The 14916-nt window shown below is 34.2% G+C and overlaps 1 protein-coding gene across 1 annotated transcript in view; it reads left to right on the top strand.

Moving 5' to 3' along the window:
- Trhde (thyrotropin releasing hormone degrading enzyme) overlaps positions 1-14916 on the top strand; it is a 407391-nt gene that overhangs the window by 297218 nt on the left and 95257 nt on the right. The window contains exons 11-12 of the mRNA XM_006988963.4: positions 9720-9853; positions 9966-10021. Of these exons, the coding sequence (XP_006989025.1) occupies positions 9720-9853; positions 9966-10021 (190 nt within the window). The remainder of the gene's footprint in view (positions 1-9719; positions 9854-9965; positions 10022-14916) is intronic.

Raw genomic sequence — 14916 nt, 5'->3', positions numbered from 1 at the left:
ATCTTACAGATAATATCCACTCATGAATGAGTACATATGATTGTCTTTATCTGTGTTACCTCACTGAGGATGATTTTTCTAGTTCCATCCATTGGCCTGCAAATTTCTTTCTTTCTTTTTTTTAACAACTGACTAATTCTCTATTGTATAAATGCCACGCTTTCTTATCCATTCCTTGGTTGAGGGACATCTAGGTTGTTTCCAGGTTCTGGCTATTACAAATACAGCTGCTATGAACATACTTGAGCAAGTGTCCTTTTTGTATGTTTGAGCATCCTAAAACAAATCCAAGAACACATCAAAAAGATCATCTACCATGACCAAGTAGGCTGAATCACAGAGATGTAGGGATGGTTCAACATATGAAAATCTGTCAATGTAATCCATTATATAAACAAACTAAACACACACACACACACACACACACACACACACACACACACACACACATGATCTTCTCCTTAGATGCTGAATAAGCCTTTGACAAAATCCAACATTCCTTCATTATATAAATTTTGAAGAGATCAGGGATACAAGGGACATACCTAAATGTAATAAAAGCAATATACAAAAAGTCAATTGCCAACATCAAACTAAATGGAAGAAAAACTCAAAGCAATTCCACTAAAATCAGGAACAAGACAAGGTTGCCCACTCTCACCATACCTATTCAATATAGTACTTGAAATTCCAGCTAGACCAATAAGACAACTAAAGGAAACCAAGGGGATAGAATTTGGAAAGGAAGAAGACAAAGTATCATTATTTGCAGGTAAATGATAGTATACATAAGCAGACCCAAAAATTAATAGGGAACTCCTACAGCTGATAAACATCTTTAGTCAAGTGACAGGATACAAGATTAACTAAAAAAAATCATTAGCCCTTCTATATACAAAGGATAAATGGGCTGAGAAAGAAATGAGAGAATCAACACCCAAGATATCAAAGATCTTGGTTTAACTCTAACCAAGCAAGTGAAAGACCTGTATGACAAGAATTTCAAGTCTTTGAAAAAAGAAATTGAAAAAGATTTCAGAAGATGGAAAGATCTCCCATGCTCATGGATCCATAGGATGAACATAGTAAAAATGGTCATCTTATCAAAAGAAATCTATGGATCCAATGCAATCATCATTAAAACTCCAACACAATTCTTTCCAGAACTTGAAAAAACAACACTCAACTTCATACGGAATAATAAAAAATCCAGGGTAGCTGAAACAATCCTATACAATAAAAAAGCTTCTGGAGCTATCACCATTCCTGATTTAATCTTAGTGCCTCTACTACAGAGCTCTAGTAATAAAAGCTGTATGCTATTGGGATAAAAACAGACAGGTGGATCAAAGGAATAGAATTGAAGACCCAGATGTAAATCCAAACACCTTTAGACACTTGATTTTTAACAAGGAGGGCAAAATTATACAATGGAAAAAGGAAAGTATCTTCAACAAATGGTGCTGGTCTAACTGCATGTTTTGCATGTAGAGGAAGGCAAATAGATCTTTATCTATCATCCTGCACAAAACTTAAGTTCAAGTGGATCAAAGACTTTAATATAAATTCAGATACTTGAATCTGATAAAAGAGAAAGAGGAAATAATGTCTATTGCATTAGCGTAGGAAACAACTTCCTGAACAGAACACCAATAGCACAGTCACTAAGATCGACAATTAATAAATGTGACCTCATGAAATTGAAATGTTTCTGTAAGGCTAAGTACACCATCAATAGAACAAAACAGCAATCTATAGAATGGGAAAAGATCTTCACCAACCCCATATCATAATCAGAGGGATTATTTTCAAAAAAAGTAAATGTAGTTGAAGTTTTTATATATAAAGAATTCAAGAAACTATATATCAACAAACCAAATAATCCAATTAAAATGAGGTACCAATCTAAACAGAGGATTCTCAACAGAAGAATCTCAATTGGCCTAGAAACACTTAAGGAAATGTGCAACATCCTTAGCCATTGAGGAAATGCAAATAAAAACGACTCCGAGATCCCATTTATACCTGTCAGAATGGCTAAGATCAAAAACATTGATGACAGCTTATGCTGGAGAGGATGTAGAGTAAGGAGAACACTCCTCCATTACTGATGGGAGTGCAAACTTGTACAGCCATTTTGAAAGTCAGTGTGGTGGTTTCTCAGAAAACTGGGAATAAGTCTACCACAGACTCAAATATACTTCTCCTGGACAGAGGGCACATTTTTAATCCTACTCTGTGGCAACCTTTTTTTTTTTTTTTAAATCAGGCTTTCCCTTTGGGAGCTGAAAGAGATAAGATTCCATTTTCTTTCTTAATATCTTCAAATAAGATATAGTGAGCTATTTCAATCCACTGTCAGAAAGAAAGCTATTTCTCTTTTTTTTTTTTTTTTTTTTTTTTTTTTTTTGGTTTTTCGAGACAGGGTTTCTCTGTGTAGCTTTGCGCCTTTCCTGGAGCTCACTTGGTAGCCCAGGCTGGCCTCGAACTCACAGAGATCCGCCTGACTCTGCCTCCCAAGTGCTGGGATTAAAGGCGTGCGCCACCAACGCCCGGCTAAGAAAGCTATTTCTCAAATCAAATCTATATCATTCATGCTAGAGTGTGAAGCAGGTTCTTTCTATTTCTGTTTTCAATTGACTTGCAGAAAAAGATAATTATCTTTTATGTAACATTTCACTTAATTCTAGATGGTCAAGTGTGCTCATATTTTAACTTTCTTACTGCTTTCTCACAGGCTAGTAATTGATATTGTTTTGCTATTTTGTAGAAAGCATTTTAATGTCACATGTCTTTTAATTTTGAGCAAGATCAGGTATAAATATACAAGCATTGATTTTCTTGTAGGTATTTTTCTTGTAGGGATATATATATATCCTTTCCATATATATGTATACCTATATATGTGTATATATAAATGCATTACTTTACTTTTAATGCTTACTTTACCATAGTTTGGTGTTTCTCCTTAGAAATAAAATACTTATATTTTCTCAATTCCCTTCCTTAGAATTAGCATCTATATAATGGTTCTAGGTCAATACTTACATATCTTTATAAATGTCTTTTCCACTCACAGAGCTGTTTATTTATCGATATACCTTGTTACAAAATGATGAGCAAGAATGCTGAGTTGCCATTGTAATGTTGTGATTGTTGACATTATATATACATGAGAGAGTAATATTCAGATTCAAAACAAAGTATCTTTGGAAGGTGATATGGAAATGGAGAAATCAGAAAAAATGCTTTAATTTAAAGTATGGTTTGATTTAGTGATTGATTCTTATTGAACACATTTCATAAGTCCATCGCTAGCAAATCTTGTTATAATATTCTCTTAATCACATGAGTATGAAAAATAATGCCATGGTTATCCTTGTCCTATTGATGGATATATCCAAGGATTTTTTAAAAAAATATTTGCTCATTCATTTTTATTAAAATTAACCTTTTTGCTTAAGCTGAGTATTGACCTGACATATTGCCTGTGTTGATCTCTATGATTATGATACACAGATGTGCATTTGTGAAACACAAAATTCTAGGAGGGTACTTTTGCATAGACTGTGCTGTCTTTTCAAACTATGTAAGACAATGTATATCATTCCCACTAATGCATAGCAAGTTCTGTTTGATGTACGTGTGGTCAAGGTAAGATGTCGGGGCTTGCGGGAGATGCCATATTAAATAAGTGTATCTTGGAATCTTATAAATGTAGAAACAGGGAAGACAGGGTCATAAAGAAAGATCAATATCTTGTGCTACCTGATCAGTCCCATTCTGAATGTGTTCCACTTTGTTTTGAAGTCTTTCATTCTGAGGACTAAAAATAAAATAAAAGAGAGTTCAGGGGAAAGACTGAATTTTGTACCCTTTCTTTTACATGTCATTTTGCCTCATTTAGCTCAAATCAAGTAATAACAAAGAAAATTATTAAAAACTTTAAAAATGTTTTACTCCTATCACCATAAGTTAAAATAAATTATAATTTAATTATGTTAGCCAGTGAATGTTTTGTAATTTTATTATCAGTGCTATAGATTTCACTTTACAATATTAAGGTAAGTCATTGGTATGCAATATCTATCAATTTGATCAAATTAATCACGTTATTCACAATTCATTTTAAAGATACATTGGATAGATAATCAATTGACAGATAAAGTACAGATCATTATACCAGCTTTTATATTTTTAAAAACAGGTTAAAGTGGTGTTTTTTTTTAAATTCTTACTATGGACATAGAAACAGGCCAAACATATATGCATATAATAACTTGTATGCTAACTGGCTATTTCTGAATGGTGAAAGAAAGGAGGTAAATTTAATGCCAAACATCAGAGAGGAAAAGATACAACACTGAAGATAATTTTGTCCCACATATTAAAAATGGCCTTATGTATAGCCATTTACTTACAATCCACAAACCTTGAAAATCAGTATTATCTCTCATCCACATTTTACAAATGTGGAGATCAAGTTTTGATGCCTGCTTGCCCGATGTGCCGACTGTTTAGCCACACCCCAGTCACATACCTTTATCATAGGTCGCTTTGCAGCTCTATTAGTTACTCAACAGTTTCTTTTGAAACTTGTATATGGGGATTTATGGGGTTCACCAGACATTGTTTCATCGGATTGTTACAAGCATCAAGTGAAAAAAAATCGTTATATGCTGTATTTCTGGATTGGTTTCCCCTGTGTAGTCATACATGTTATTCTAACTGATGTTTCTACTTATATTACTTTTAATTATAATTTCTACCAGTAGCATATTGGCTAGAAATGCTTAACTATCATTTCCACAGTTTCTATAAAGTAAAATATATAATAAAATACCAATTCCTGTATGCCTTGATATAGCCTGAGTCTTGTGCCAGTTTGGACATAAATAAGATTTTCAATTATTAGTATGTGCACCTGAAATGTAACTTCCATACTTTTCGCTACAGAACTCATCAAACACTATACCTCATTAGGCCATCAGAAAGATCTTCTTAAAATTCATTGCCTGCTATTAGTTAATTTGCAGAACATTTTGGAAATGTAATTAACTAGTACTGAAACGACATTTTAAAATCTATTACAAAATCTTGCTGGGAATTGTTTCCCAAAGATCACATTTGTAATAAAGCCATACAAATATTCATAAATAGTACCAACTTCAGGTTTTAGCTATAAGTTTAATAATAAAATGGTCTAAAACAATTGATGCCCATCTTTCTTATTTTAGTCAGGCAATGGAGAAGATAACAGAGATTATTTTCATGTTTTAATGTGCATACTTACTTGACTATAATCTACCTATAAGATTTTTAATAGAATAAATACAAATCAGGACAAATTGAATTACATGGGATTTATGCATTTCATTATCCAATTTGTAAATAAGAAACAACTTTGAAAAATGAATTTAATATTGTAAAGTTACATTATCATTTGATGTTTGTAAAATGTATGTCATTTGTACATATTCTTATGTTATGCTTCATTCTACAGCTTAACCAGAAAAACCACTAATGAAAATTATCTAAATAATGGGGTCTGAAAAATGTCTTGGAGGTTAAAAGCACATACTGCTCTTACAGAAGACTCAAGTTTGATTCTCAGAAGCCATATTGGGTGGCTCACATAATCCTGTAACTCCACCTTCATGGGATCCAGTGTCTGCATGTATCTGTAATCATATGAATGTACCTTTGCAGGCACACACCACCACCACCACCACCACACATGCATACATATACAGTTAAAAATAAATAAACCTTAAAAATAAAATTACCCTTGGGCTGGAGAGATGGCTCAGAGGTTAAGAGCACTGACTGCTCTTCCAGAGTTCCTGAGTTCAATTCCCAGCAACAACATGGTGGCTCACAACCAACCATAATGAGATCTGGTGCCCTCTTCTGACCTGCAGGTGTATATGCAGACATAACACTGCATACATAATAAATAAATAAATAATTCTTTGAAAAAATTTTTAAAAAATTAAAAAATAAAATTACCCAACAAAGCATGGCATATCAAGTTGAGGCAGGACCAAGCTCCCCACCCCCCTGCATCAAGGCTGAGCAAGTCATCCCACCATAGGGAACAGGTTCCAAAAAGCAATGTCAGCAAGTAGTGCTATGAATTGCCTCTTAGAACTGCTTTCATTGTCTCGCTTAAGTTTGGGTATGTTGTGGGTTCATTTTATTCACATCCATTGTATATCATATATTTAATATGGTTATGTCAAAGGAAAAGTCCACCAAGCTGACATTTCAATTCTTAACATCTATGCATGAAGCACAAGGGCACCAAACTTCATAAAAGAAACAAGACTACAGCTTTATTCACATGTTGGCATTCACTTAATGATAGTGGGTGACTTTAGCACCCTACACTTACTAATAGACAGGTCATCTAGATAAAAACTAAACAGAGAAATGTTAAAACTGACTGAAATCATAAACCAAATGGATTTAACATATATGTATAGAACATTTCATCACAAGCAAAGGAATATACCTTCGTTTCAGCAGTTCATGGAACTTTTTCCAAGATTGGCCACATACTTGTACAAAAAGCAAGTCTCAACAGATACAAGGAAATTGAAATAACCCCCTGCATCCTATCAGACCACCACGGATTAAAGCTGAATATCAACAACAGAAAAAACAAAGCTTACAAACTCATGGAAATTGGATAACTCTCTATTGAATGAAAAAATGGGTAAAGTCAGAAATTAGGAAAGAAATTAAAGATGTTCCACAATTGAATGAATATGAAACCATAGCATACCCAAACTTTTTGGAGACAATGAAGGAGGCTTCAAGAGGCAATTCACAACACTGTGTCTATATAAAAAATTATAAATATCTCATTTGAATAACTTAACAGCACACCTGAATGATCTAGAACAAAAAGATAAAAAAGAAATCATGTCCAAATGGAATAGATGGCAGGAGATAATGAAACTCATGACTGAAATCAGTAAAATAGAAATAAACAAACAATACAAAAAAATTAATGAAACAAAGGGTTGGTTCTTTGAAAAAAATTGCTAATATTGACAAACCTTATCTAAATTAAAAGCATAGAGAGAATATCCAAATTACCAAAATTAGAGTTGAAAAGGAGGACATAAAAGACACCGAGGAAGCCGGGCGGTGGTGGCGCACGCCTTTAATCCCAGCACTTGGGAGGCAGAGCCAGGCGGATCTCTGTGAGTTCGAGGCCAGCCTGGGCTACCAAGTGAGCTCCAGGAAAGGCGCAAAGCTACGCGGAGAAACCCTGTCTCGAAAAACCAAAAAAAAAAAAAAAAAAAAAAAAAGACACCGAGGAAATCTAGAAAATCATAAGAACATACTTTAAAAATCTATAGTTCACCAATTAGAAAGTCTAAAATAAATGAATAATTTTCTCAATACATACCACTTACCAAAGTTAAATCAAGATCAGATAAACTGATCTCTAACTCCTAATGAAATAGAAGCATTGATAAAAGTCTACAAAAAAAAGCCCATGACCAAAGGGTTTTAGTGCAGAATTCTACCATATTTTCAAAAAAGATTTAATGCTAATAATACTCAAATTATTCCACAAAATGGAAACATAAGGAACATTGTCCAATTGATTTTATGAAGCCACAGTTACCCTGATACCTAAACCATATAAAGACTCAACAAAGGTAATTACACACCAATTTCTCTATAAACATGCAAAAATTCTCAATAAAATACTTGCAAATTGAATCCAAGAACAAATCAAAAAGATCATCCACCATGATCAAGAAGGCTTCATCCTAGACATTCAGGGATGGTTCAACATACATAAATTGGTATATGTAATCCACCATTAAAAATAGACTGAAGGACCAAAAAACACATAATCATCTCATTAGATAAAGAAAAGACCTCTGACAAAAGTCCAGCACCCCTTCATGATAAAAGTCCTGAAGAGACTAGGGATATAAGGAGCAAAGAATTATAAGCAACTACAAAATGAAATGCTGAGAGCAGGGGAAATAGTCTTCCCTAGGGAAGAGCACACCAATTGTATTTCTAATAACAAATTATCAGCCCTGAAATCATACACTCAAGTAACATTATACAGACTGAGCTGGTGTATTTAGGAATCTATAGGTATGCACATTTACATTTAATGTAAAGGAGGCCATGCATTTTAAAGAGAGCAAAGGCATGTGTATAAGAGGGTTTAAAGGAAGGAAAAGGATAGGGGAAATGATGTAATTATATTTTAATACCAAACAGTAAAAGAAATAAATTTTTAAGTTTGGTATGTTTGGAGGTAATCATGATTACTTAGGGAAAACAAGATCTTCAACACTTAAGATTTAATTTTTTTCTCCAATTCAGAAATGATTATTTAAAGACTATTTATTAAGTTACTTTTGATTGTTAAAATCCTCTACGAAAAGAAACTTTCTGATGAAAGCTGAGAGCAGCATAACTTCAGGGATATAAGTATTTAGAGAGAAATTTGAAAACATGTCCATTTAGCAAAACATCAGTGGGCTCTCCCAAGATCCTGTGGCCACAGCCGATTTAGAGTGTAAGAACAGTATAAAGCATAAATTTGATTTCCATTACATTTCACTTTATGGCTGATTTTTGAAAATTGCTATCCTGTAATATACATTGGATTAGTCTACCTCATAAACATTTTCTTATGTACTCATTATTTGAGAGTATTTATACATTACCTCTCTTAAAAAATTACAAGCATGTTTTTGTTTATTATAATTGATTCTGATTTGTAAGATCTTAACTAAAAAGTCTATGGTTTTGAGTCTTAGAAGTTAAAACACTCTCGTATGTTTTTATTTTCTGTTGGTTGTTTTTCTATCTGATGTCAAATTGTGTCTGTGTGTGCAAATTTTAACTCAACATTACTCATTCCATGAAGAATGAGCCTCAAGTTCAACAGAGAAATTATTGCAATTGTGAGTGATAATTGTTTAGTGAAGTATATGGTAGCTAATTCTCCACAAGTGAAAGTAACTCCATGCCATATTTGAAAGAGTTAAATACGTAAGAGGTTATAACATTTTTCTTGGCCTTTGCTAATTGACTTACTTGATGAACACAAGTTTCACTCTTTCCCAATTCCATTAGGAAGAATGCATTCTTTTTGTTCCTAATTCTATGTGGAGCTATTAGAGTCTTGAACAATGAGGCCCCCTTGTTCTATCATTACTGTGGTTTTGGAAAGCCTGCTGTTTGTTTGCACTCCTAGGAAAACATGAGAAATAAAAGCCAAAAAGAACAATGACTTTCACATAAGTAAGCACCATTGTTTTGATGACTTTAATCCTGAATAAAACACATAAAATATATGTCTAAAGGTTTATTTTGTTCTAGTTGTATATATACATACAATCTAATTAAAAGCCACATGAATATAGTGGGGGAATTATAGACACCATTTATTTCAAGAATGAAAATTGTGTATAGAATAGAGTTCTGCCCAGAACAAATGTGCTAATTATAAAAAAAATCATTAATTGCTGTAATAATGAGTAACCAAATAAAAGCTTTCTAACCAATTTTAGATAGAAGGGATTAATTAAAGTTTAGATTTCAATTACATTTTAGGGTGACATTTTCTTTAAATTATTGGTAATGCTGTTTCTGGTATTTGAAAGACTTCCTTTATTGCATTTTATCTCTAAAACTTTAAAAATCTACTTACTCTCACATACTGCTTTCAGAACATCACAGAATAGCATACTTGGACAAAGGAAGCTGGATCCTTGGAAACATCAATCAAACTGGCTACTTTAGAGTCAACTATGACCTAAGGAACTGGAGATTACTGATTGATCAATTAATCAGGAACCACGAGGTACATCCTTGATCTATGTATTGGCAATCTGTTTTGAAGTGTGAACACCTGTCACTTTAGTGATCAGAATTACCACTCCCCCATCCTTTCTTTTTTCTAACTGGCCTCATAGGTACTGTCCGTCAGTAACCGTGCTGGCTTGATTGATGATGCCTTCAGCCTGGCCAGGTATGTTTTACTCTGGATCTTCACAAGAAAACACATGCCTGTAAGATGTCCGCATTAATTTAAATTATATATTATGTATTTGTATGTGTACATACATTTCTTTCTTATGATATTTCTGTTTGTATCTGATTTATATTTAGTGCCCCAGACTCTAAATCAATAATAGCCATGGGATATTTCCAAGACAGAAGCTTTATCAATCTCACTGCAGGTTCAGTTAAACACTCCCAAGATTTGTGTAATCTCTTCATTAATGGACTCTATACACAATGACCATTGGGCCACATTCTAACTTTTGATAGAAAACATCTTCAAGCATTAGCAATAGTATTCCTCACAAATACAAGGCTCTTTTTAATTTAAAAGGTATGTTAGAATATTATTCACTATGAAAAGTTTATGCTGCAAGACAGAAACAAATATTTTACAGCATATCAATCATTTTTTCAAAAGATTGTGATGGATTTAATTATAATAATATTAAGTTACTTTCATAATTTGATTTATAATGTGAAAGTGAGTTATTTCCCTCAGTGGTCATCAAATGAAAGAATGTTGATTGAGATACTTTCTAAATTTGAATACAGCATAGTAAAATGGACCCCATCCTTTAATGCTTTACACTTTTTCATATTTAGGCAGTTTTATTTTATTTAATAATCTATTTTTACAAGCTTCAGATTGTGATATGGAGATCTGTCTCTATTTTAATTTAACATAGTTTGTTACATTTTTCCTATTTGTGTGAATCTAATTGCTTTTGTTTGTGCAAATGTGAACACAAGACTTGAGTTAGTAATAGGTTTTGTTCATTCATGATATCTGAAACTGCTTTTATAGTTTTTTTTCCCCTCGAAACAGGGTTTATCTGTGTAGCTTTTGTCTTTCCTGGAACTCACTCGGTAGCCCAGGCTGGCCTCGAACTCACAGAGATCTGCCTGCCTTTGCCTCCTGAGTGCTGGGATTAAAGGCATGTGCCACCACCACCCAGCCTGCTTTTATAGTTTGTGTGCTCAATCAAATCTCAATTCTCTTACATATGTTAAAAAATTCCCCCATTCTCTGGGACCAGGACTTATCCTGGGTACGTGAACTGGCCTTTTAGAGCACATTCCCTATGGTTTGATGGCTTACTCAGCCTTGATGCAGAGTGGAGGGGTTAGGCCCATCCCCAACATGGCATGACAGCCTGTATTGACTACCCAAGGGAGGCTTATCCTCTATGAGGAGGGGATGGGGGTGGGATGCAGGTATGGGGGAAGCAGGAAAAGAGGAGGGAGGGGGAACAAGGGTTGGTATGTAAAAGGAAATAAAAAAAAATTAATAAAAAAGGGAAAAATAATACTCCATTCTCTGTGGCATTCTAATCCATCAAAACGGATGAGCTTACATGAAGAGCACTTGATAATTATAAAATTTCAGTTCTGCAACCAACTAAGGAGATTGTTGTTGTTGTTGTTGCTGCTGCTGCTGCTGCTGGTGGTGGTGGTGGTGGTGGTGGTGTGTGTGTGTGTGTGAACAAGCAATGTCCAAAAGGAAGTTTACAGGACAAATTCAAGATACTGTTATATTGACATAGAATACAAAAAGCAACCAACTCTGACCTTCCCCTTAGCTGTTACCACAAAGGAGCACAGGGCAAACACTAATTGCCTTTCTTTTTGGCAAGCTATGAGGCGGCAAGCCACGCTGCAGACAGAACCCTGCTACTCACTGAGAATACCCCAGGATGAGTTTCTACAAGGAAGTTTCTATAAAGATCAGACTCATTAAAACTCTCTGGGTCACAAAAGATTGCCACAGAAGCCTGGTTACCTGAGTTTGAGCATCAGAACTTACAGTGGAGAAAGAAAACTGAATTGTGAAATTGTCCTCTGCCCTCCAAATGTGAATGCCATGGTCCATGTCCACTTGAATTCACACAAACACCTCATCTCACACACAAACAAACAAATAACAATTGTGGTGGTAATCTAATTATACTGAAATGTGATTTTGATTGTATGTTAATAAATAAAGTTGTCCGGGAGTCAGAGCTATTAGAGCCATAGCAAAAGTGTGGCGGTGGTGGCACACGCCTTTAATCCCAGAAAGCCAGCCTTTAATCCCAGGGAGTGGTGGTAGAAAGCAAAAAGATATATAAGGCGTGAGGACCAGAAACTAGAAGCATTTGGCTGGTTAAGCTTTCAGGCTTTGGAGCAACACAGTTCAGCTGAGAGCTATTGGGATGAGGACACAGAAGCTTCCAGTCTGAGGAAACAGGACCAGCTGAGGAACTGGTGAGGTGAGATAGCTGTGGCTTGTTCTGTCTCTTTAAATAGACTAACAGACAGGAAATAGGGCCCTCATTCGGGAAGCTGGGACACCGCAGGCAGAAGGGTGAGATTTTGGCTCTGAGCTCTGACCTCTCGGCTTTCTCTTTTGCATTATTTCTGTGTTTCTTATTTAATAAAATGGTTGGTTACATCTATAAACAATAATAAATAAAAATTTAAAAACCATTAGTTAATTAGTATTAGACTAAGCCGTTAATTGAGCAAAGGTAAGCGAGGGCCCTTCCATGTTGTTACACCATCTTATTATGGAACACTTAGAGCAGTGGAGATGGACAAAGACCTATGGAGATAGTGATATATGAAGACAATGGCTAAGATATATAGTTTACTCTGCAGAATACCATGAAGACCTTGAAGAAAATATGAGGTTTACAAAAATTATGTTTACACAAAAATTTAGAGAGTTCACTAAATCATGTTTACTAAATCACAAGAGAGTATGTTTATGATTACAGTAATACTTCATTCAGACAAAAGCAGAAAAATGTTGAACACAAAGAATAAAGGGTTAAAAGCAAAAACCACAACAAAAACCCTAGTACTAGCAACTATTATTAAATGTGCAATATGTGCAGACATCTCTCTGTTTTCATAAAATATAGGCATCTCTCTCTTTAATGGCAGAGTTACTTTAGGACCCTCCACAGACACCAGAATCTGTGAATGTTCATAGTCTTACGTAAAGTGACATACTACTTATATATACCTATGCACATTATTAAATAATCTCTAAATTCTTAATTACTTAGTATCTAATACAATACAAATACTATATAAACAGTTGTATAGGAAATAATGACCAGGAAAGTATATTTCTGAAGATCTTAAAACTTTGAAATATATAATCTTATTACTACTTATGAAAAAGATGAAAAAACCCCGAAGTATCATTGACTTCATATTTACAGTCTGTATTACTGTTTAAAAATTGATTCATTACTAGTGAAAGTCAATAAATAGAAAATAAGTTATATTTCTGCAAATGCACTCTATATACTTGGACTTAAGTATTAAGTATTTTGTGTATTCAAATAAATATTTCATCTTTTGAAAATTCTATTTATATAAATGTCTTTTAAGCACAAGGGTTAGTCGGGTATTGCTTGTCCTCTTTGTAAATTACAAGTGGGAAAGAGCACATTTTCATCAAACACAAGCAAGTTACAAACAAAGCTGAGGTTAATGACCTCTAAATCTTAGTGATTGCATCCAATGACTGCGCTTTCCATGGCTATTTCCTAGTGGAGACTTGGGTGTTAAGGGAGATTATTAGGTCACGTAGTTGTGGATGTATAGATTCTAAGTGTATATGTATAGGGAAGGTAGTTGTTGAATATCCAACAATGATACAACAGAGTACATGAGTTCAAGGCCAAGGGAGGTTGTCTACTTTACGGAATTCCTATCTATAACATCCTCCTTATTTCTTTGGATTATTCTTCACTTAAACAGAAAACAACAAGAAGAAATATTTAGTCTCTGGCCTTGAGTACAGGCTTGTCCATCCTTCCATGGAAACTAAATATGGCTTCTTGGTCCAAATTATGTTTCCACTTCCTGATAGTTCTTCATAATTCAGAGGAGAGTGCTTGATGTCATCTTGGTGGTGACCATCACTTCATTTAATGTCTAGTACAGAATTATGCTAATATTTATGTAATCATAACTTTTCCAGGCTAGAGACTCTCACGTCACTATTTTGGTGAAATCAACTAAAATCTTTTACTAAGTTTTGGTAGTTTTTAGCTGTGTAAATATAGAGCCAGTGTTGTGTTGCATGGTGGTAATCTCAGAATTGGAGAGGTTGAAGCAGGAGGATTGCTATGAGTTCCAGGCCATCCTGGGATACAGAGTAAACATGTCCCAAACATTGAGACTAGCAACAAGCAAAACAAAAGGCATGTACTTGTGCCTTCTAATGATAAATTATTTAGACCAACAAAGAAAAAGTGTTAAGACTTAACTTCACCACATCTACCACCTACCATTGCTTTATCTTCCTCAGAGGTAACATTTGGAATATTTGGTATATATTATACCAGACATTTTTTCCCCTCCAAACCTTTATGCTGTTAAATTGTAAAATCATGAAGAGAGATTTATTCTGTTCTCTGAGTCATTTATAAAAATAAATCTTGGGAGCTTTCCATCATTTCTGTATTCTTCTTATGATGTAACCTATGGCAAGTACCCTGGACTAGTTTTCTGTTGTGGAATTTGAGGATAGAAAAGGATAATATATTTGAAAACAATCAAGGGAGTGTATTTCGAAGTTTTTCTCAGTCAGATTCTCTCAACCGTATGGAAGGTACAATTCCCTCAAATTCTGCATTAAAGCAAATGTGTAACTGTTTAAAACTTGACAACTTGCTAGCTCAAACTATTATTTAGAAATTATTAAATTACAGTCAAAAGAATATTTTTATATGTTTACTATCTGTATCTTTCTTAATCTGAATTATCACTTAGTTAAAGGCAGAAATTACAAACTTAATAGAAAGCAAGCAAGTATTTTTGCTTCTACACTTTGTACAGTTTGGGGGTATTATTCCATTCAGT

This window comes from Peromyscus maniculatus, chromosome 18 (genome assembly GCF_049852395.1).
Source record: "Peromyscus maniculatus bairdii isolate BWxNUB_F1_BW_parent chromosome 18, HU_Pman_BW_mat_3.1, whole genome shotgun sequence".
NCBI classification, from domain to species: Eukaryota; Metazoa; Chordata; class Mammalia; order Rodentia; family Cricetidae; genus Peromyscus; species Peromyscus maniculatus.
The sequence above is the reverse complement of the archived record's forward strand: the minus strand, read 5'-3'. Positions and strand labels throughout refer to the sequence as shown.